The sequence below is a fragment of the Stegostoma tigrinum genome, chromosome 24 (assembly GCF_030684315.1).
Source record: "Stegostoma tigrinum isolate sSteTig4 chromosome 24, sSteTig4.hap1, whole genome shotgun sequence".
NCBI classification, from domain to species: domain Eukaryota; kingdom Metazoa; phylum Chordata; class Chondrichthyes; order Orectolobiformes; family Stegostomatidae; genus Stegostoma; species Stegostoma tigrinum.
In genome coordinates, this window is record NC_081377.1 from 15084596 (window position 1) to 15103151 (window position 18556).

The following is an 18556-nucleotide window of genomic DNA, read 5'->3' on the forward strand; positions in this document are numbered from 1 at the left end:
CAAGAATACTACACAAGCGTGATTGGATTCTTTAAAGGGGTTTGCCACTGTCACATGAGGCAGGAAATATTCTCATGATTTTTTAAATCTTGGAACATCTAGCTGAGAGAAATTATTGTTGCGTGGCTGTTTTAGATGAAAGGCTGATTCCTGCATTCTGTTGAGTTTACTGATTGCAACCATAACAAGAAATCTGTTCAGCCACACACACAATAGTTGATTTTCTGTCTTTGTAGTAATGAGCATTTGTTGTTTTGTTGGTACCGTGCACATCCCATAAACACACATGTTTATAAAACAAAAATGTCATTTTTAATTTGGTAAAAAGGGGCAAGGTGTCCTACTCCCTTTACTTTTTCAGTATTTCTGGCAGGGCCAGCATTTGTTGTCCATCCCAAATTGTACTCAAAATGAGAGACTTGGGTTGGAAGCCTTAGAGAGTAGTAAAGAGTTGACTATGTTGCTGTGGATCTGGAGTCGCATGTGAACTGGACTTAGTTAGGATAGATTATCTCCTTTCCTCAAGGACGTTAGTAGACAAGATGGGAACCAGATGTACCTTCTTCAAATTCATCTGTTGTATTCACTGCTCACTGTCTGGTGTCTACTATTTTTAGACACCAAATGCAGACTGGGTGACCACTTTGCAGAACATCTCCATTAAGTTGACAAGCATAACCCTGAGCTTTCAGTTGCCGGGTATTTCAACTTGGTACCTTGCTCCCAGTCTGCCCTTCCTGTCCTTGGCCTGCTGCCCTGTTCCAAAGATGCTCAATGCAAGTCCAGGAACAGCATGCTAACTTTTGACTGGATACTTTGAGCTTTCTGAACTAACTGGTGCATTTAACAAGCTTAGTTTGTAACATCCACCTTTGTTTATTCTTTGCAAGATTTTATTTCTTTGTTGTATCTCTTTTACTTGTTTTTAGATTGCAGCTATTCTGGATCCTGGCCTCCAGGTCCCCTAGAAAAATCTTTTGTTTCTTTACTTGACACACTTCTGTTCTGCCCTTGCAACATGGAGTTTGTGATTGAAATATCTCTAACCTATCACTGATCTTCCTGTTTGTTATTTTTCCCTGTTCAGTCTTTGACCTGCTGCAAACCTATTACAGTTCCAACTTTTTCTATTTCTGATGGAAGCTGGTGCACCTGAAATATACCTGTTTTATAGGCTCCAAGCAGGTTGGCTTTGAGGAGTCATCTGAGGACTGCCAAACCAAGGAGGAAAAATCATCAGGTCAAGTCTGGAATGCAATGTGGTGGCATTTTCCCAGCAGGAGGGCTAGGAACAGTAAGACTGCTCACCACAAAGAGGCAGAAAGCAGATTTGAATCATTAAAGCCTGAGCCAAAAAGGCATTTTTCAGGGAACTTTACTGACTTGGGAGCTTTGTATTTCAATGGGGCAGTGTCCCTACCATTGCACTATGTGTAGAGATCATGGATATGGAGGTTGATGGCCAAAAGATTGCATTCTGAATCACAGAATCCCTATGGTGTGGAAGCAGGCCATTCAGCCCATTGAGTTCATACTACCCCTCCAAACAATTTCTCATCCATCCCTGTGACCCTGCATTTCCTATAGCCAATCCACCCAGCCTGACCATCTTTGGACTGTGGAAGGAAACCTGGCAAAAACCCATGCAGATATGTGGAGAATGTGCAAACTCCACACTGACAGTTGTCCAAGGATGGAATCGCACCCAGGTCCCTGGCGATGTGAAGCAGCAGTGCTAACCATTGAGCTACCATGCTGCCCCATCCTAAGCAGGGAAACCAACCCACCTGGCCCCAGCCATCTCCCCGGATGGGTCACCCTATGACACTGAACTCACTCATGATCTTCTCTCATTTCCTGCATTGTGACCTGCTCCCAATGTATCCTGCAAACCCCAAGTGTGGCTTCAGAGCAGCTAGCCTTCTTATCGGATTGGCCCAGCAGGAGGCTTCCTATTTGGATGCCTATCCAATGAAGAAACTGCCTGTAGTAAAACTGCACAGGCGGTCCTATTGCCAACAAGTGTGGACTCAGGATTTGCTGTTCACCATGACATCAGGGTGTTGGCACCGATCATAAAAATCAGGCCATCAACTATGTTTCTGCACAAGATGCTGCCAAACTGCCTGGTTATTTCTAGCAGGTTCCTGTACTCATTAAAGGCTTTTCCCAGATTTCACATTCATGATTTGATTTGATTTGATTTATTGTTGCTGTTAAGTACTGTGAAAAGTTTTGTTTTGTGAGCCGATCATAGGGTGCCTCGACAGACTATGGCATACAAGGTTACAACTGCACAGGAGATGTACAAAAACAAGGCCAACGTTAGATTTGAAATGAGAAAGGTCCCATTAGCGGTGTATTAACAGCAGATCATTATTAAGGATAAAGAAGGTGGATTGTCGAGGAAGGATTAGGTTGGTCTTTTCTGATTTGTAATTGTAGGGAGGGAGTGAAGCAGCACCTAAGGAGAGCCAACAGTTTATAATAACAGTTGGTATCAGGAGACAGGAGAAGATTGGGTCATCAATAGTTTAGTGGGATTAGCTTTAACAGAGCTGGAAGTGGCTTTTGTGAGATGGGATTGGACAAGGCATAAGGGATATAGGAGGGAAACTGAAACATAGTTGTTTGTGTCTAGAGTAGGTGAACAATTTGGGAAGGTGGTGGCTTGGTGATGAACCAATATGAGAAAAGATACGGAATTAGCTCTGTAAATGCACTCAATTTGTGTGGAAAAAGTGTGTGAATTTTGTGAACTTATTCGAGGTCAGAGTAGAAGGCGATCATTGGAGAGGCCTTCAAGGAAATGGCTGGCGATCAAGAACAGGAATTGGTCTTCATATTTATGTTCCAGGTTGATCCCAAAGTGCTGAACCATTTAAATCCACCTGTGCTTGATGTGACCCTACCAATTCTGATGAACAGTGTCTAAACATGCAAAGTTTATTCAAATCTGCTTGAACTGCAGGATCAAAGCTGGAGCCTGCACCAGTGTGGGAGAGAGTAAGTGCCTTAGTCAAAATGATTGCATTAGAGATAGAGAAAATAGTTTTCATAATTCAGAGAAAATAACATAAATTAGTCATTAACTACTTAAATTTAAAGAGGTAGAGGAACCTGTTGGTTAATCAAAAGGCCCGGTCTCAAATGAGAAAGTTGACGATAAAATCCCTTGGTGCATTTTGAAATTGATATTCAACTTCCTGCCAAAATAAACATTTTCACTGTCAGAATTTCCAGTTTGCCTCTGATGATGTAATTCAAAGGGCTTCACAGAGGAGCATTATTTGATCTGTGAATCTTTTCAGCTTTACTAACTGAAAGCCTCCAAGATATATTTAATGGATATGTTTGACATTTGGTGCTGCTGTGAAATTGTGTGGTCTTTGCCTCATGCTTGTAATAGTAGCTTTAAATTTACTGCCACAGTTTAATTCTTGCCTCCATTAATTTTATTTATTATTTTTGTTTATTCTAGGAGATGGTAGCATAGCGGTATAGTCACAAGTAATCAAGAGCTCCAAGTTGGAAACATACATTAAACTCCTATAGTGATAACGAGTAGGATTTTGATTCAGTTAATGAAGCCATGTTTCATAGTCACCGTGAAGCTATCAAAAATGATTGTAGATACCCCTCTGTTTCACTTGTGTCATTCGGGAAGGGAAATCTACCAGCCTGGCCTATATGTCACTTCAAAGCCTCAGCGAAGTGGTTGGCTCTTAATTGCCCTCTGAACTGGCTTAGCAAATCATTCTAATCCAGGCCACCTCAGCGATGGGCAACCAAGGCAGGACCTGCCAGAGGTTAGCAGCTCTCATGAAAAGAAATCAATGAAATGTAATTTTGCAGTCAGATATGTACTTAGTCCAACTGTTTCTCATGAGTTTGTACATATTTGTCTTATTTTCTACTGTGTGGTTGTTTAGTCATGCTCCAATGCCAGATTTAAATATTTGGCGGTTATTAAAAAAAATTACGTTTGGAAGATGGATGGCTAATTCCACTCCAATAAGAGGGGAGTATTTCAAGAACATGGAGAAAACTTTTTGCTCTTTTCCACAGTTTACCATGTCTCAAATCCCTGTTCTGGACTGAAATAAAAAAGTCCCCACAACAAGCTAGGAATTATCGGACGGGGAAAGAAGGAAATTCAGATAGCTGGTTCCTCTCTGTCTACAGTTACACTTTCCTGAGAACAAGTTGCAAGCAGAAACATTCAAATGGGGCAACTTTATTGCCCACAGTGGATATGGGGACTACAATGAAAAATTGCAAAAACTACAGGATTGGGAGAGCGTCTGATAACTAAATCAAAGGAATTCAAGCTCTTTCCTGGCATTGATGGTGTTAGAATTGTTGACATTAGATTCAGCTCAGTACAAACTGGTTGTGATTATAAATGTGACGAAACTCCAGAAGAATTGCCCTTGCACTGTCTTGTTGATCAGCCGCTTGAAGTTTGGATTGGCTTAGCTGACTTGAATGCAAACTTTTTGACTGCTTATAGGATGATTCCTTTTCTTCAAGCATCATTCACTGAAGTGACAGGCATAAATTGGTGGGAGTCAGTCACAAATTATAAAAAAAACACTTCAAAGAAAAACTGCTGGACCTTTGAAATCCTTGAATATAGGAAATTATCAAAGACAAGGCAATGATGTAGTGGCATTGTTGCTGGGTTAGTGATCAAAAACTCAAGTAAAGTTAGGTTTGAATCTCTCTACACTCAATGGTGGAATTTGAATTCAACTTGAATCTGGAATTAAAACATAATGATGAGCAAAAAGCTATTGTCAATTGTTGTAAGAAACCAGTTACGACACTAATGACCTTTGGGGAAGGAACACTGCTCCCTTTCCTGGGTCTAGCCTATACCTGACTCTAAACCACAGGATTTCAGTTGATTCTTTAACAGCCAGCTGAAGTGGTCTCAGAAGCCATTCAGTTACATCAAACATTAAAAAGGAAATGAAAAGCTGGAATGCACCCAGGCAGACCATCTGGTATTGACTGAAGCACTGAAAACAACAACAGCAAATACAGCCTTGTCAATGCCATAACCCCTCCTTACTAACCTCCAGGGGCTGGTTCCAAAGTTTAAGCAGCTGTTTCACAGTTGAGTCATGCAACAGCCTGACTTAGCCATACTTGTGGAATCATACCTTACAGACAATGTGTGAGACACCATTCCTGGGTAGGTATTGCTGGACAGATCCAGCAGAGCTGGTATGCAGTCAGAGAGATTTGCCGTGGGAGGCCTCAGCATTGACTGCAGACCCCATTGAGTGTCATGGTATCATATACAAGTGAAATTCTGCTGATTACTATTTGTGTCCCCAACTCCACCCCCCCTCCCATCCTACTTGATGAATCAGTACTCCTCTACGTGCAACACCACTTGGAGGAAGCATATTATATCTCCTAGGTAGGTGACTTCAGTTTCCAAAGTATGGCTCAACAGCACCACTACTGATCAATCTGGTCAAAACCAGACTGAATCTGCGATTAGATTAGATTAGATTAGATTCCCTACAGTGTGGAAACAGGCCATTTGGCCCAACAAGTCCACACCGCCCCTTGATATATCCCACCCAGACCCATCCCCCTATCACCCTTACTCTCCTGAATTCTATGGGGATTTTAGCATAGCCAATCCTCCTAGTCTGCTCATCTTTGGACTGTGGGAGGAAACTGGAGCACCCGGAGGAAACCCACGCAGACACAGGGAGAATGTGCAAAGTCCGCACAGACAGTTACCCGAGGCTGGAATTGAACCCGGGTCCCTGGCGCTGTGAGGCTGCAGTGCTAACCACTGAGCCACCGTGCCGCCCCAAATGATGTGAGGCTGCAGTGTTAACCATTGAGCCACCATTCTGGGACAAAGTAAGATTGGGACAAAAAGAATGGTCTTGCCAGCAATGCCAACTTGTATGAAAGAATAAAATAAAACAGATTCCAGTTAAATTAGTAAGAGTGGAAGCAATCAAAATCTGTTCCACTGAACTAGACAATGGAGGGGAAGGTGATTGGATTGGCCAGATAATGTGCAAAAAGTTTGTAAAAAGACAGGTAATGATAATGTTGTATGTTTACAGTTACAGAGGATGTGATTTCTGACCATGGTGAGGAGGTTTTTCTCTGAGAAATTGGCTACCAGCAGCTATAAAGTGCACTGTATATTTTGTTTAGGATAGGGAAAATGTACAGCGATTCATATGGCACTGCGATTTGTTTGAATGCAGGGATTTGGTTGGTGGGCAAAATAATAATAAACACAGCTGTCATTTTGCCACTCACACAAGTGATGTGTTGAATTATGGATTGGTGATGTTGGTAGGAGCCTAGGGAAATGTCCTTTTTATTGAACAGTGCCACAGGGTCGCTAATCCTGTCTGAACAAAAATACTTCACTTAATTGAACATCTCATCTGAAGGTTGGTACCTCCTACAATTGTGCGGTCAACTTTTGACCTGACTCTGAAGCTGCTGATATCGAGTTCAGAGTGCTCCCAGTTGTGCCAAGCTTTTATCAACAAAACAGGCTTTTGTGGTGCAGACAAATTGGCATGTATATTTCCCCCTGCAGCTGAAATCTTTTCAGTGCAATCTACATGGCATTAATTCAGTACATGAAAGCTGATCATCAAAATCTAAGAAGCACCTGGCAGGGTAACAGTCACTTCTGTAAAACCACTGAAGTCATCACACATGCGGATCCCACATCAACAACAGTAAATATGTGAAATATGGCATATAAATGAGGTGCAGTAAGGTCTCTGCAATTTCTTTTACACCTAACTTTGCACACTAGTTCCTGTATTCATCAAGATTACAACATCTTTATTTGTTCATGGGAATTTGGGCTTTGCTGGCAAAGTCAATACTTAATTACCCTTGAGAAACCAATGGAAAGCCACACTCTTGTATCCCTAAAATTCATTTGCACATTGTTGCAGGGAGAGGAATTCTCAGATTTTGATTCAACAGCAGTCGAGGAACAAGGAGAATATCTTTCCAATTCTGGACTTGGGGAGGAACTAGCAGATGGTAGTATCCTGATGCTGTCCATGTTGTTGTAGGTAGTAGACACCATGAATTTGGAAGGGGCTGATGAAGGCGCTTTGGTCAGTGCCGCAGAGAGTCATGTGGATGCAGCACACTGCTACTACTGTGCAATGGTGGTGATGGTGGGTGGATCACCAGAGGTGTTTTTTACCTGAATGGAGTCGATTTCCTTGATTATTTTTGGAGCTGCCCCCATCCAGGGAAGTGCGGATTATTCCATCACACTCCCGACTTGTGCCATGTCGATGGCGGTGGTGTCGTGAGCTGAGTTAATCGCTTCAGAATTCCAAGCATGTGCATGAATGAAGGATGGTAGCAAAAGGTTGATGAGCTGCAGGCATGAATAGCCACATGAGCTGATGTTGAGTCAGTACAAGATGTAACAACTTAAAGGATAGCACTGAGTTCTAAATATTCTTGAATAAAGTGTTCAGATGTAATAGTGAAGCAAAGCAAATGAAGAGATGTGATAAGGTTGATTAGGGAGTATTGAAAAGAAAGGGTCAAGGACAGAATCTATTTAATTAGAGTTAGGAAACAATCAAGATACCATTACATCACTGGATATATTCCATCAGCCACTAGCTATTAGGACAGATGTACAGGAGCAAATTTGCAGGAAAACTACAGATAAGTACAAAAATTCAAGAAGTGACAATGGAGGCATGTAATTATCCTAGTACATATTGGGATAGTTAGGCTGTAAAAGACCAAGGGTTGAATCTTACATTTTTAGTGAAGTGTAAGTTGTGTTGGGTAATTTAAGGGCCTTCGCTGCGAGGCCTAGCAAGTTTTCTTACTTGCTGAGCTCACCTCATTAAACAGCTAGCCTGCCCCAGTGGTGTCACTCTGGTCTGATTCTAGCCCCTTCTTACCAACTTGCCACAGCCAAACATCCGAAAATTGAATGGCATCCATGGCACTAATGTCATTCTTTGAAAGTTCACTGAGCACCTGGACGTTACCTCTCAAATGTGAGCTGCCTGGCATAGTTCCTGACATTTGCCCTGAATGTGGCAGACAAGAGAAATGTGGCATTCTGTTTTGTGAATAGGGCCCTGGAGGACCTGCTAAATGGGTTGGTGCTCCAGTCACAACATCAGAGTCTGGCAGCCAGGTCTGAGGCTGTTACACAGTTCAGTGTTACCTCAACTGTCTGGAGGAGTGCATAGAAATGCAGAAAGATGGTCAATGGCCACTCTGCAAGCATAAATGCCACCATCCTCTCTCCAATATGTCACTCTCATTCTTTCTTTCCTACTGTGCCCACCTTCCATTAGTACTTAAGCTTTACGACTGTCACTTACACCTGCAACAACTTCCCTGATTCAGTCACCTCCACATGCCAATAGTACTAACTCGACATGCTTTTTGCACTGCTACTTACTCACTCTTCACCTGTATCAACAGTAACAGTATTCCACCCACTTTCATCTCCAATCATCCCTGTCTCTTTCTCTCACTCTGCAGAAAAACTGCCTTCCAATTTGGCAAAAAGACTCTAGATGTTTGTTAAGTTGCCTGATGTTTAGCACTAAGTGACTGACTGCCTCTAAGTCCCAGCACTGGTACTTACTGTGCTGCTACCCTCATATCAAAGGCTATCTTCCCTGGCTTGACCAAGGACTACTGACAACTATGTCAAGCTTTCTGACTTTGTGTCTGTGCTAAATGGCAAGGAAATACATCAGTCCTGTGATCTTCATATCTCTGTCTGAGGGGTAAAAGGTGCAAGGCAATGCAACACAGACATAGCCTGTGTATCCTGATGGGCTTGGAGTGACTGAGCACTGTGACCACAAGGGAAAAGGCAGAAGGTAGCCAGATTAAATCAAGGATGTGGTTCTAAAGTGGTCGCAGGGTCTGAGGAATCTGGGAGCATTATGAACACAAACCACTGAAGTTGTGTTGTGATGACATAAAATATGGCCTAATTATCTTTGAATTCCATCTACTAATTTAATCGCTGTGACTCTCATGGTCAGAAATTAATTGGAAGTAGGACCAAACTATGTCCTTAAAAGGTCTTACCCCATGCAGGCCAAAATTCATAAAACAGTCATGGATTAAATCAAAGAGGATCTAAGCTAGAATGAACATTTTCCCCAAGGGAAATGAAACAATTCAGTCTGACCCCAAAGGAAGTCTGGAATCATCTCTCCAGTTTGATTTACACTATGATTAGAATCCTTACATGTCAGAGATTAAATATTGGCAGTGATTACCAACCTGATTTTCTTGTTGATGAGTTGAGCAAGTTGAGGGACTGAAACTGAAATTCTTATGTTTCTGAGGTTTGGGATTATCAGGGTTGGCTTATAATTATTTTAGTTGACCTGCCTGTGCTATTGTTTTCCATTTGCGTTTGGTGAAATGGAGAGTAGAACATATTAAATATGTTTTACTCCCTCTCCTTTAGGCAGTTAAACTATGCAACCATGTAAATATCCAAAGTATACCTCAAAGCTCTGCTAAATAAAAGAGATATTCCAGGCTTTGGAAAGTGGGCTTTTTTGTAATCCATTTCACCTTTTGATTCTCCTGGTTTGTCAGAAGATGGTTGAAAATTGGTGTCAATCACTAGTGATTCTGGGCAGCTCAATGTTAGAAATTCAATTCACCAAGCATTGTAATTGGGACTGCCAGAAGTCATTCCACTTCTGATGTCTGACAGCTAGCAAAGAAGAGCGATCTTATTTATTTTGGCTGGTGTCAGTTAGAGAGATGAAATGTTTATGATCTGATTTACTTGTCCTGGCTTTTTATCATTATATTGGCTTGGTTTTATGCTTTGCTTTACACCATGAGCATAAAATGGGGAACAATTTAACAGTAGTCTAGAACGAAAGGCAATAACAGATGAAACAACAAAGTGTGAAGCTGGATGAACACAGCAGGCCAAGCAGCATCTCAGGAGCACAAAAGCTGATGTTTCGGGCCTAGACCCTTCACCAGAGAGGGTCTAGGCCCGAAACGTCAGCTTTTGTGCTCCTAAGATGCTGCTTGGCCTGCTGTGTTCATCCAGCTTCACACTTTGTTATCTCGGATTCTCCAGCATCCGCAGTTCCCATTATCTCTGATCACGGATGAAACTGTTCAGTTTTTCTCGTGAATCTCCCATGGAACTTCTCAAGGAATGTGTTGTGTCATAACAGGTATGTTTTCTACCAAGTATGATCAGGCAACTTTTCCAGCAAGCATTAACGGGAGAGGTGTATGCTATGAAAGATTTTAATTAACAGCATCCTTTCGATTAACGGGACTTTCAAAAATGTGTCAGTGCTTCAGTTAGCAGCAATTTTGCTTCTGAATCAGAAGACTGAGCATTCATGTTCTACATCAGATAGTTGATCACCTAAATCTAGAAAATTTCAGGGCTAACTTGGAGGTGTTTCAGAGATAGTAGGAACTGCAGATGCTGGAGAATCTGCGATAACAAGGTGTAAAGCCGGATGAACACAGCACGCCAAGCAGCATCAGGGGAGCAGGAAAGCTGGACCCTTCTTCAGAAAAAAAAATTCTGAGGCAGGGTCTAGGCCCGAAACATCAGCTTTCCTGCTCCCCTGATGCTGCTTGGCCTGCTGTATTCATCCAGCTCTACACCTTGTTATTACAAACTTGGAGGTTCAGTCTTTCAGATGAAACATTAAAGCAAGCCCCTGTCTGCTCTTTCAAGCAAAAAAGATCTTGTGGTTTTGTTCCAAAAGAGAGGTATCCCTGTCTTTTTGACACTTTGATGAACATCTGTAAATTTGATGCATTTGTCATTGTTTTACTTGTGCTTATGACACATCATTCATTAGCTGTTGTATTTCATCCATGTGAACAACTATTACATTCACAGGTATTTAATTGACTCTAAATTGCTTGTGGATGAGCTGAAGACATAAAAACCAATGCAAGTCTTTGTTTTCTTTTTGAAATGTGTCCATCACCTTGGGGATCCCAACGTCGCATACAGTACCCCCATGATTAACAATAATGATGCTGACCCTTCTCTGGAAATTCATTTTGTTCCTATTTATATCTGTACTTATTTTCAACAATGTGGAAGTGTCGGTGTTGGACTGGGGTGGACAAAGTCAGAAATCACACAACACCAGGTTATCATCCAACAGGTTTATTCGAAAACACAAGCTTTCGGAGGAGCTCCACCCAACAAAGAAACAGTGCTCCGAAAGCATGTGATTTCAAATAAACTTGGTGGACTATAACCTGGTGTCATGTGACCTCTTACCTTATTTTCAACTGCAAGGATAATTCATAGTGTGGGAACTGATCAAATTGGTGATACAACCTATTATTGCATTCTTAGCCTTGCAATTATTATTAATATCTCGAACAAAAAACTTTTTTAAAAAGAGCTTCAAATTAATTGCAGGACAGCTAAAATGAAAACCCTTGCCTTTAGAGAAGAACTGCACAGAGAAAGGTTTTTCACACATTATTAATCATTTCAGTGTTGCCAACTGTTCTTTACCTTCTCCAGGCACAACTCTTTTGGGATTTTCTTCCATCTTGAATGCAGCTTTACAGAGCAAGCAAAAAACTGCTCTGATTCGTATAAAATGTTTCAAAGTTCTTTTACACAACACATTTTCAATGAAAGTTTGCAAAATGAAGCAAATTGTTTTTTTATAACTGTTATCTGATAATGATGCAACTATAATAATGGAGAAAATGTTTAACTGCACATAAAATTTTTATTTGACTTGATGAAGCCATCTGTAGTGAGATTCCTTTTGTGATGTGAAGATAATGCAATATTTTCCAGCCTATGAATGCCAGATGGTTGTGAGAAGCATCTGTCCCCATAGATGCAAAGGCACATGCATTTCCCTTGAGCTTCATTGAATGTCATGACCTTTTCTTGCAGGTTGACTGGAATGAATCTACCTTCTCCTGTTATCAGCAGTAAAAACTGGCTGCAGCTTCACTTTACATCTGATAGTAATCACAAGCAGAAAGGATTTAGTGCTCATTATCAAGGTAAGAAATTTTCACGTGTGAGTACATGTGCTTTTCTTTTAGGTTAAATGTCGTGTTTGTGATCTGAGCACAAAATGATATTGGAAGCATTAAAGAATAAATACAAATAACCATGCAAGGGTAAAAAGTTTGAAGTATTTCAATTAGCGATGTTTCACTCATGAAACTTTGCTCAGACTTCTTCACATAAGAGAACCAACTGATGCCTACTTTAATGCCGCTTATTTGTAGTACATAGAGTGTTGAGGAATGTCCACACACTCTATAGTAGAATGTCAGCGTAAAGACAGTGACATTTTAAAATTTTATCAAATGTGTCCCTACTCTTAAAGTTCACCACTTCTGCATGACTGTGTGCTCCCAAAAATCAAAAGCGCTTGCTATTGCCTTTACTGAAAGCTGAGTGAAAGTGTAACATGATGCAGTGGTTGGGTATACTGGAAAAGATATTTGATTTTATTAAAAACCTAAAGAGGCCCAAGATGTCATTGTAGCCCACTCCTCCTCCTATTGGTTACGTTATTGTATAATCTTGATCTTCTACACTTTTTAAAATTTTTATTGGATACTTGAAATTAACCCTCAATTTTTCTGCTCAATTTCTACAGAGGATATTTACTTGTGCATCTTAAAACATAACTCATTTTTATGGGGTTTGAAATATATCTTTTTATCAGCCAGAATTTCTTTTTTACGTCTTCCCTGCCAAAACATTCAATCCCTAATATTACTCAACATGCCAATCTGATGAAAAAAATGCAACGGAAATACAGGTCTTTGCAGTCCAATATTACATGCTTTTAGTAAAGAGTACTCAAGGGTACTCTTTCCAGAGCTGTGGAAACCTAATGAGTTAGGGAAATATGTGATAGTGTTCCCTGTACAGATAGCATATTGATCTTGTTTATGTTTTGTGATTCAAGGTAGTGATGAAATAAGCCCTCCACAGTTTGAAATACTGAGGAACTGATGTCAATTCACTCAAATCCCATGAAGTCACTTGCACAGAGTGAAAATTTGGTCTAGAGTATGACATTATACTTTTCAGACTTTGGGACAAGCTTGTTTGTTTCAACGGTCTTTAAGCCCTGTGTGTATTTCTCAAAAAGTACAGGAGGCATATCTTAAAATCAAGAAAGGAGCCTAAAATGTCTGTATGAACAGCCTGTGCATTGTACAGCTCTTGAAATTTGATTTCCTCCTCCAGCTGGTTGGAGTGTCCACTGTGGTTTTGTTTCTTAGGAAATACATTGTGCCCTGTTAAGATGCAAAAACAATTGTTGATGTGAATGCACATGGAGTCTGCCTTATGAAGCAACAATTGTTCTTTTTAAAATAAACCTCTGATTAATAGGTCCTACAGAATGACTTAGCAGTGTTTTTTTCCAGTATGGATATTCAATTGGTGCTTTCTTTAGAGGAGGCCAGATGTGTGGATTTGCCTGTTGGGCAATAAATTTGTGAAAGTCTGATGAGAAACAACCAGATCCAACCATGGTGATTTTCAATTTGTTAATGTTTAGCTTGATGCTTCGTCATTAAATAAAATAACAAAAACACTTTTCACTTTTAAAGAGAATGTATGTTGATCATCAAGGAACATTTTGTACTCCATCAGCCAGTTTTTTGCCTGGGTGAGGGAAGTGCTTCAGCGCAACCAAAAGGCTGGTATTATCTTTTATTGGAGAAAATCTTGTTTTCCTCTGCATTCCTAATCCTGCTTCATTTCCCTCCAGCTTATATACACATCATGAATGTGTATATATGCCTGACCGACGAAGTGTTCTTCATTTTAAAAGGGGATTAACGTTGGATTTTCACCTGTGCATTGGTTTTTATCTGGTGGTTTGGGGTTTGGAAGCTCATTAAATATGTACTAGGTTGGAAAGTTCATGAACAAAATGGAAAGTCTGAGAGAAGCCTATTGTCATGTTTTCAAATGTCACTCTTAAATACAACATCGTAACCTAGATGTGTTTTTAATACAGTAATTCATCATAGAGATCTGTCCTTTAAAGGCAACGGCCTATATATTAACCAACTTCTGCACACACACTCACTGTACACTGCAGTATGGCTCACAAACAGCATTCTAAACCCTAACTGTCATGATAATGGTAACAGTCTATTGATCACTTGCACATTTGGGATTGATTAGCTCTGTGAGCAGAATCTTCTCAAGGTCTGGGCGGCATAGGCTGTGGTGAGGTTTGTAGCAGAATTGTATGAGAAGTCTGATGAACCCTATCTTGATGTCCAGAGCATCTCACTTCATTGTTTATGCTTTTGACAAGCAGTGAGTGGTGGTGAATTATTTATTAAGGGAAATCTTTACCTTGTTAGACATCTTATTAAGGCCACAACTCATGTCATTAATATTCAGCTTTCGATCTTACCAAATGCACCCAAACAAACTAGACCTCAATAAACCTTGACATGGAAGTCAGAGAGGGTACCTAGTGACTTCAGCTCATCACTGGACATCAGGAGCTTTCACCTTATTCAGCATAAAACAGCATCTCACAGCATGAGATAATGGGAACTGCAGATGCTAGAGAATCCAAGATAACAAAGTGTGGGGCTGGATGAACACAGCAGGCCAAGCAGCATCTTAGGAGCACAAAAGCTGACGTTTCAGGCAGGGTCTAGGCCTGAAACGTCAGCTTTTGTGCTCCTAAGATGCTGCTTGGCCTGCTGTGTTCATCCAGCCCCACACTTTGTTATCTCAGGGCATGATCTGTGATCACTGGCCATATACACACCTTGTCCAGGGACATTGGCATCAGATATTTGCCGTCTCTTCATGACCATCATGGCACTTTGTCTGATCTACTTAGAGTGCTTAGGGTGACTTTTGTTACAGGACACATCAACAGTGAAGGTTGAAAGGCTGCAGAGGCAAGCAGTGTCGGTAGTTAATGAGACACATTTGCAAAGATATGAAGAAAAAGTCTGGTTCAGCCTCATGGTAAGAATCCCTCCAGAAAACTCAATGTGGTTTGCACTTAGGCAAAATAAAACTAACATTCACCCCATTGGTTAATTTATTTACAAATGGTAAAATTTGATATAAGTTATGAAGTAGATATTACAACAAACCAACTGTGGGCATAATTTGCAGACCCACAGTAGTCTAACTGCAGAGTAGGATTACATCATTGTATATACGCAACTCAAGGTATCCTTAAGAGCAAACTGGTGTCGAGAGACAAAAATGACATGTGAGGGTGAATCAGGTATGCTGCAGAAAGTCATGTCAGATGTTCTCAAGTTCTGACTGATAACACTGGTGGTTCATATTCTACGTTTAGTTCTTAGAGTTATTGAGAGTAATGGATAGAACACCATTGGGGTAATATTACCCCATGCCCTCCTGTAAATTAACCATATGTCCAGTTGGGGCAGAGTCAGACATTGGGTGATGACAGATGGCTGGGAGAAGGTGATCCCAACGGCACATTAATGGAATATATTTGCTAATTTAAAATCCACCTTCCAGATCAAAACATCTATTGCTAAAGTCGGTGTGAAAATGTAAATAAACAAAGCTTTTAAATCCAGATTGGTCTAATGATTATGATTTGCAGTGTAAAGTTAAAGTGAACTGAAGGATTTTGGGATGAAGTGATAAATGAAGCTGCTCTTTTCATTAAAAAAAGCTTGATTTAAGATGCTGTTTATGTTTGGCAGACTTTTTTTGATTTTTCTAAATCAATCTGAGATTTTATTTGGTAAAATGAGCTCAAGAGTAGGCCATTCAGCCCCTCTAGCTTGTTATGGTAAATTACATCACATTGTGGTATGGACATCAACTCCATGTATTTGCTGCTGTTCCATATCCATTGAGCCTTTACCCAACATGAAGTATCAACGTCATTCTTTATAATTTATTAATTTTATAAATTAACACAGCATCCACAACCTTTTGTTGGGAACAGTCCAAATTCTCAATACTTTTCATGTGAAAAAAAAACTGTCTAACTTTAGAGATAACAAGGTGTAGACCTGGATGAACACAGCAGGCCAAGCAGCATCAGAGGAGCAGGAAAGCTGACGTTTTAGGGCTAGACTCTTCTTCAGAATTTTTTTTTCTGAAGAAGGGTCTAGGCCCGAAACTTCAGCCTTCCTGTTCCTCTAATGGTGCTTGGCCTGCTGTGTCCATCTAGCTCCACACCTTGTTACCTCAGATTCTCCAGCATCTGCAGTTTCTACTAACTCTCTAACTTTACTCTTGACTGATCTAGATCTCATTTTCAGATTGTGCCCTTTTGGTTTTGGATTGTAATGTTTTGTGTTTCTGAATAAGACCATAAGATTTAGGAGCAGCAGTAGGTCATAACGGGGAACAAATGGTAGAATTTGACTTGAATAAAGATCTGGAATTTAGAGTCTAATGAAGCTCATGAAACCATTGTTGATTTTTGGAAACACCCACGTCCTTAAGGGAAGAAATTTTATTGTCCTTATCTGATCTGGCCTACATGTGACTCCAGACCCACAGCGAAGTAGTTGACTCTTCACTACCCTGTGGGAAATTGGGGATGGGCAATGAATGCTGGCCAGGCCAGGAAAACCTATCTCCCATGGAAAAAAAAATCAACTCATTTAGTCTGCTGTCTTATTTAATGAGATCACAGGTGATCCGATAATCCTCAACTCCAGTTTCCCGTCTTTCCCACAACTAAGTCTCTGCGGCCTTCTGTGAGAAAGGCTTCCACACATTCTCCACTCTCTAAGGGAAGAAATTCGTCCCCATTTGTATCTTAAATAGGTGACCCCGTACTCTGAGATTATGCCCTCTGGTCCTAGACTCTGACATAAAGGGAAACAAACTTTCAACTTTCAGGTCCCTGAAGAATCTTGAGTGTTCAGTAAGGTCTCCACTTGTTCTTCGAAACTTTAATGAGTACAGGCCTAACCTACTGAACCTCTCTCATACAACAGTACCTCCGTACCTGGGATCAGCCTTCTGAACCGTCTCTGAACTGCATCCAATGCCAGCAATGCTTTCCTTCGATAAGGAGACCATAACTGTTCACTGTACTCTGGCTACGGTCTGACTTATCCACTGTTTGGGTTGTGCATCTGGTGTAGTTTCAACATTTAAATATACCCCATTAAATTAATTTAGAATTTTTAAACATCCAAATGATCACCCCTCAGCCCTTCACCTTTTGGCAATTTGCCTTCGCAAGTCAGTCTTTCAAATTCTCAGATTCTGATGAACCTGAGAAGTATTTATAGTTGATGTGCCTTCTCGCATTTTTGTGGCCAAAGCTGAATGAAATATTTGCTTATGTTTGGTCATTGCTATCTTTATAGAAACATGCCAGGTACACCTTTTGCTCTTGTGAACAGTTCCTACATAAATCATACTGAACCACCAAAATTGAAAGTGTCTCTTGCCAATGCGTTAGAGGGCAGCAGAGCAGAGACTTCACCCACTGTACGTCCATCTGCAACCAGAAAGAAAATCATCTATCGTGACTCAGATATATTCACCTAGAAACTTAGTTTGAAGAAGCTGACAAAAACAGCTCTTAACAGAGATGTTAAAATGGAAACTACAATAGGACATGAGCCTGTGATAATTCATGGTGCAGGCACACCAAGCAATCCATCATATTTTATTGCAAGGGGAATGCTAAAGTACACAAAAGTATAGTTCACAGCAGCCATGAATATAGAAATTATTCAACGCACCGTGAGTTCTGAATGTACAAGATTTATTTCCGAACAGTGTCTGTTCAGGGACATGCACCTCTGCAAGAAAAATCTCGCAATTGTTCATTGTTTTGAGAGTAACTTTCAGTAGTTATTTAAACTAGAAGAATTACAGATATTTTAAGTATAAAAATAAGTGTGGCTGTATTTTTTTTTGACGGAGATGTCAGCCCTTTGAAAAATGTGTTCATGTCTCCATTCAGACAACGGGCAAAGAAGCCAGATGAATCCATAATGAATTGACCTATTATTATTGTTAAGATTAATGTCATGGCTACATTGTTGTGTTGACTTTGGTTCATAGGATTATTTTGTTTTATGGGAGAGGAAGAGCATTGCACAGTACAATTTTTAAAAAATTTAAAGCACACATAAATGTGAACCGCAGGGAAGGATGAATTTTCTGCTAATTTGTATAACTGAGATGGGGGAGAAATTCAATCACAGAATTTGAGTTATAACGCTGGTGACATTCTTCCATTCTGTGATTTTTCCCTCTTTATCTCCAGATTGGGCTTTGAAATTCATGTTCCTGATATTGATCATCACAAGTTACTCTTAATTTTCTCAAAGGACCTTGCAATGAAACAGACAGTTCAGGCCATCTCCCAGTTTTGTTGCACAAGAACAGTTGTCAGGAAGCTTAGACATTGCAGAACATTTTTCTTGATAAAAGAGTAAGTTCAGAGCTGAATTTATAATAGTCTTCAAAAATCTGAATGGGTTAAACATGGAAATGTGGAGAAAATACTTCTGCCTATGGCCCAATCAG

General features: G+C 40.4%; 1 protein-coding gene across 1 annotated transcript in view; it reads left to right on the forward strand.

Moving 5' to 3' along the window:
• csmd2 (CUB and Sushi multiple domains 2) overlaps positions 1-18556 on the forward strand; it is a 1700996-nt gene that overhangs the window by 1054092 nt on the left and 628348 nt on the right. Inside the window, exon 6 of the mRNA XM_048558072.2 lies at positions 11948-12060. Within this exon, the coding sequence (XP_048414029.2) occupies positions 11948-12060 (113 nt within the window). The remainder of the gene's footprint in view (positions 1-11947; positions 12061-18556) is intronic.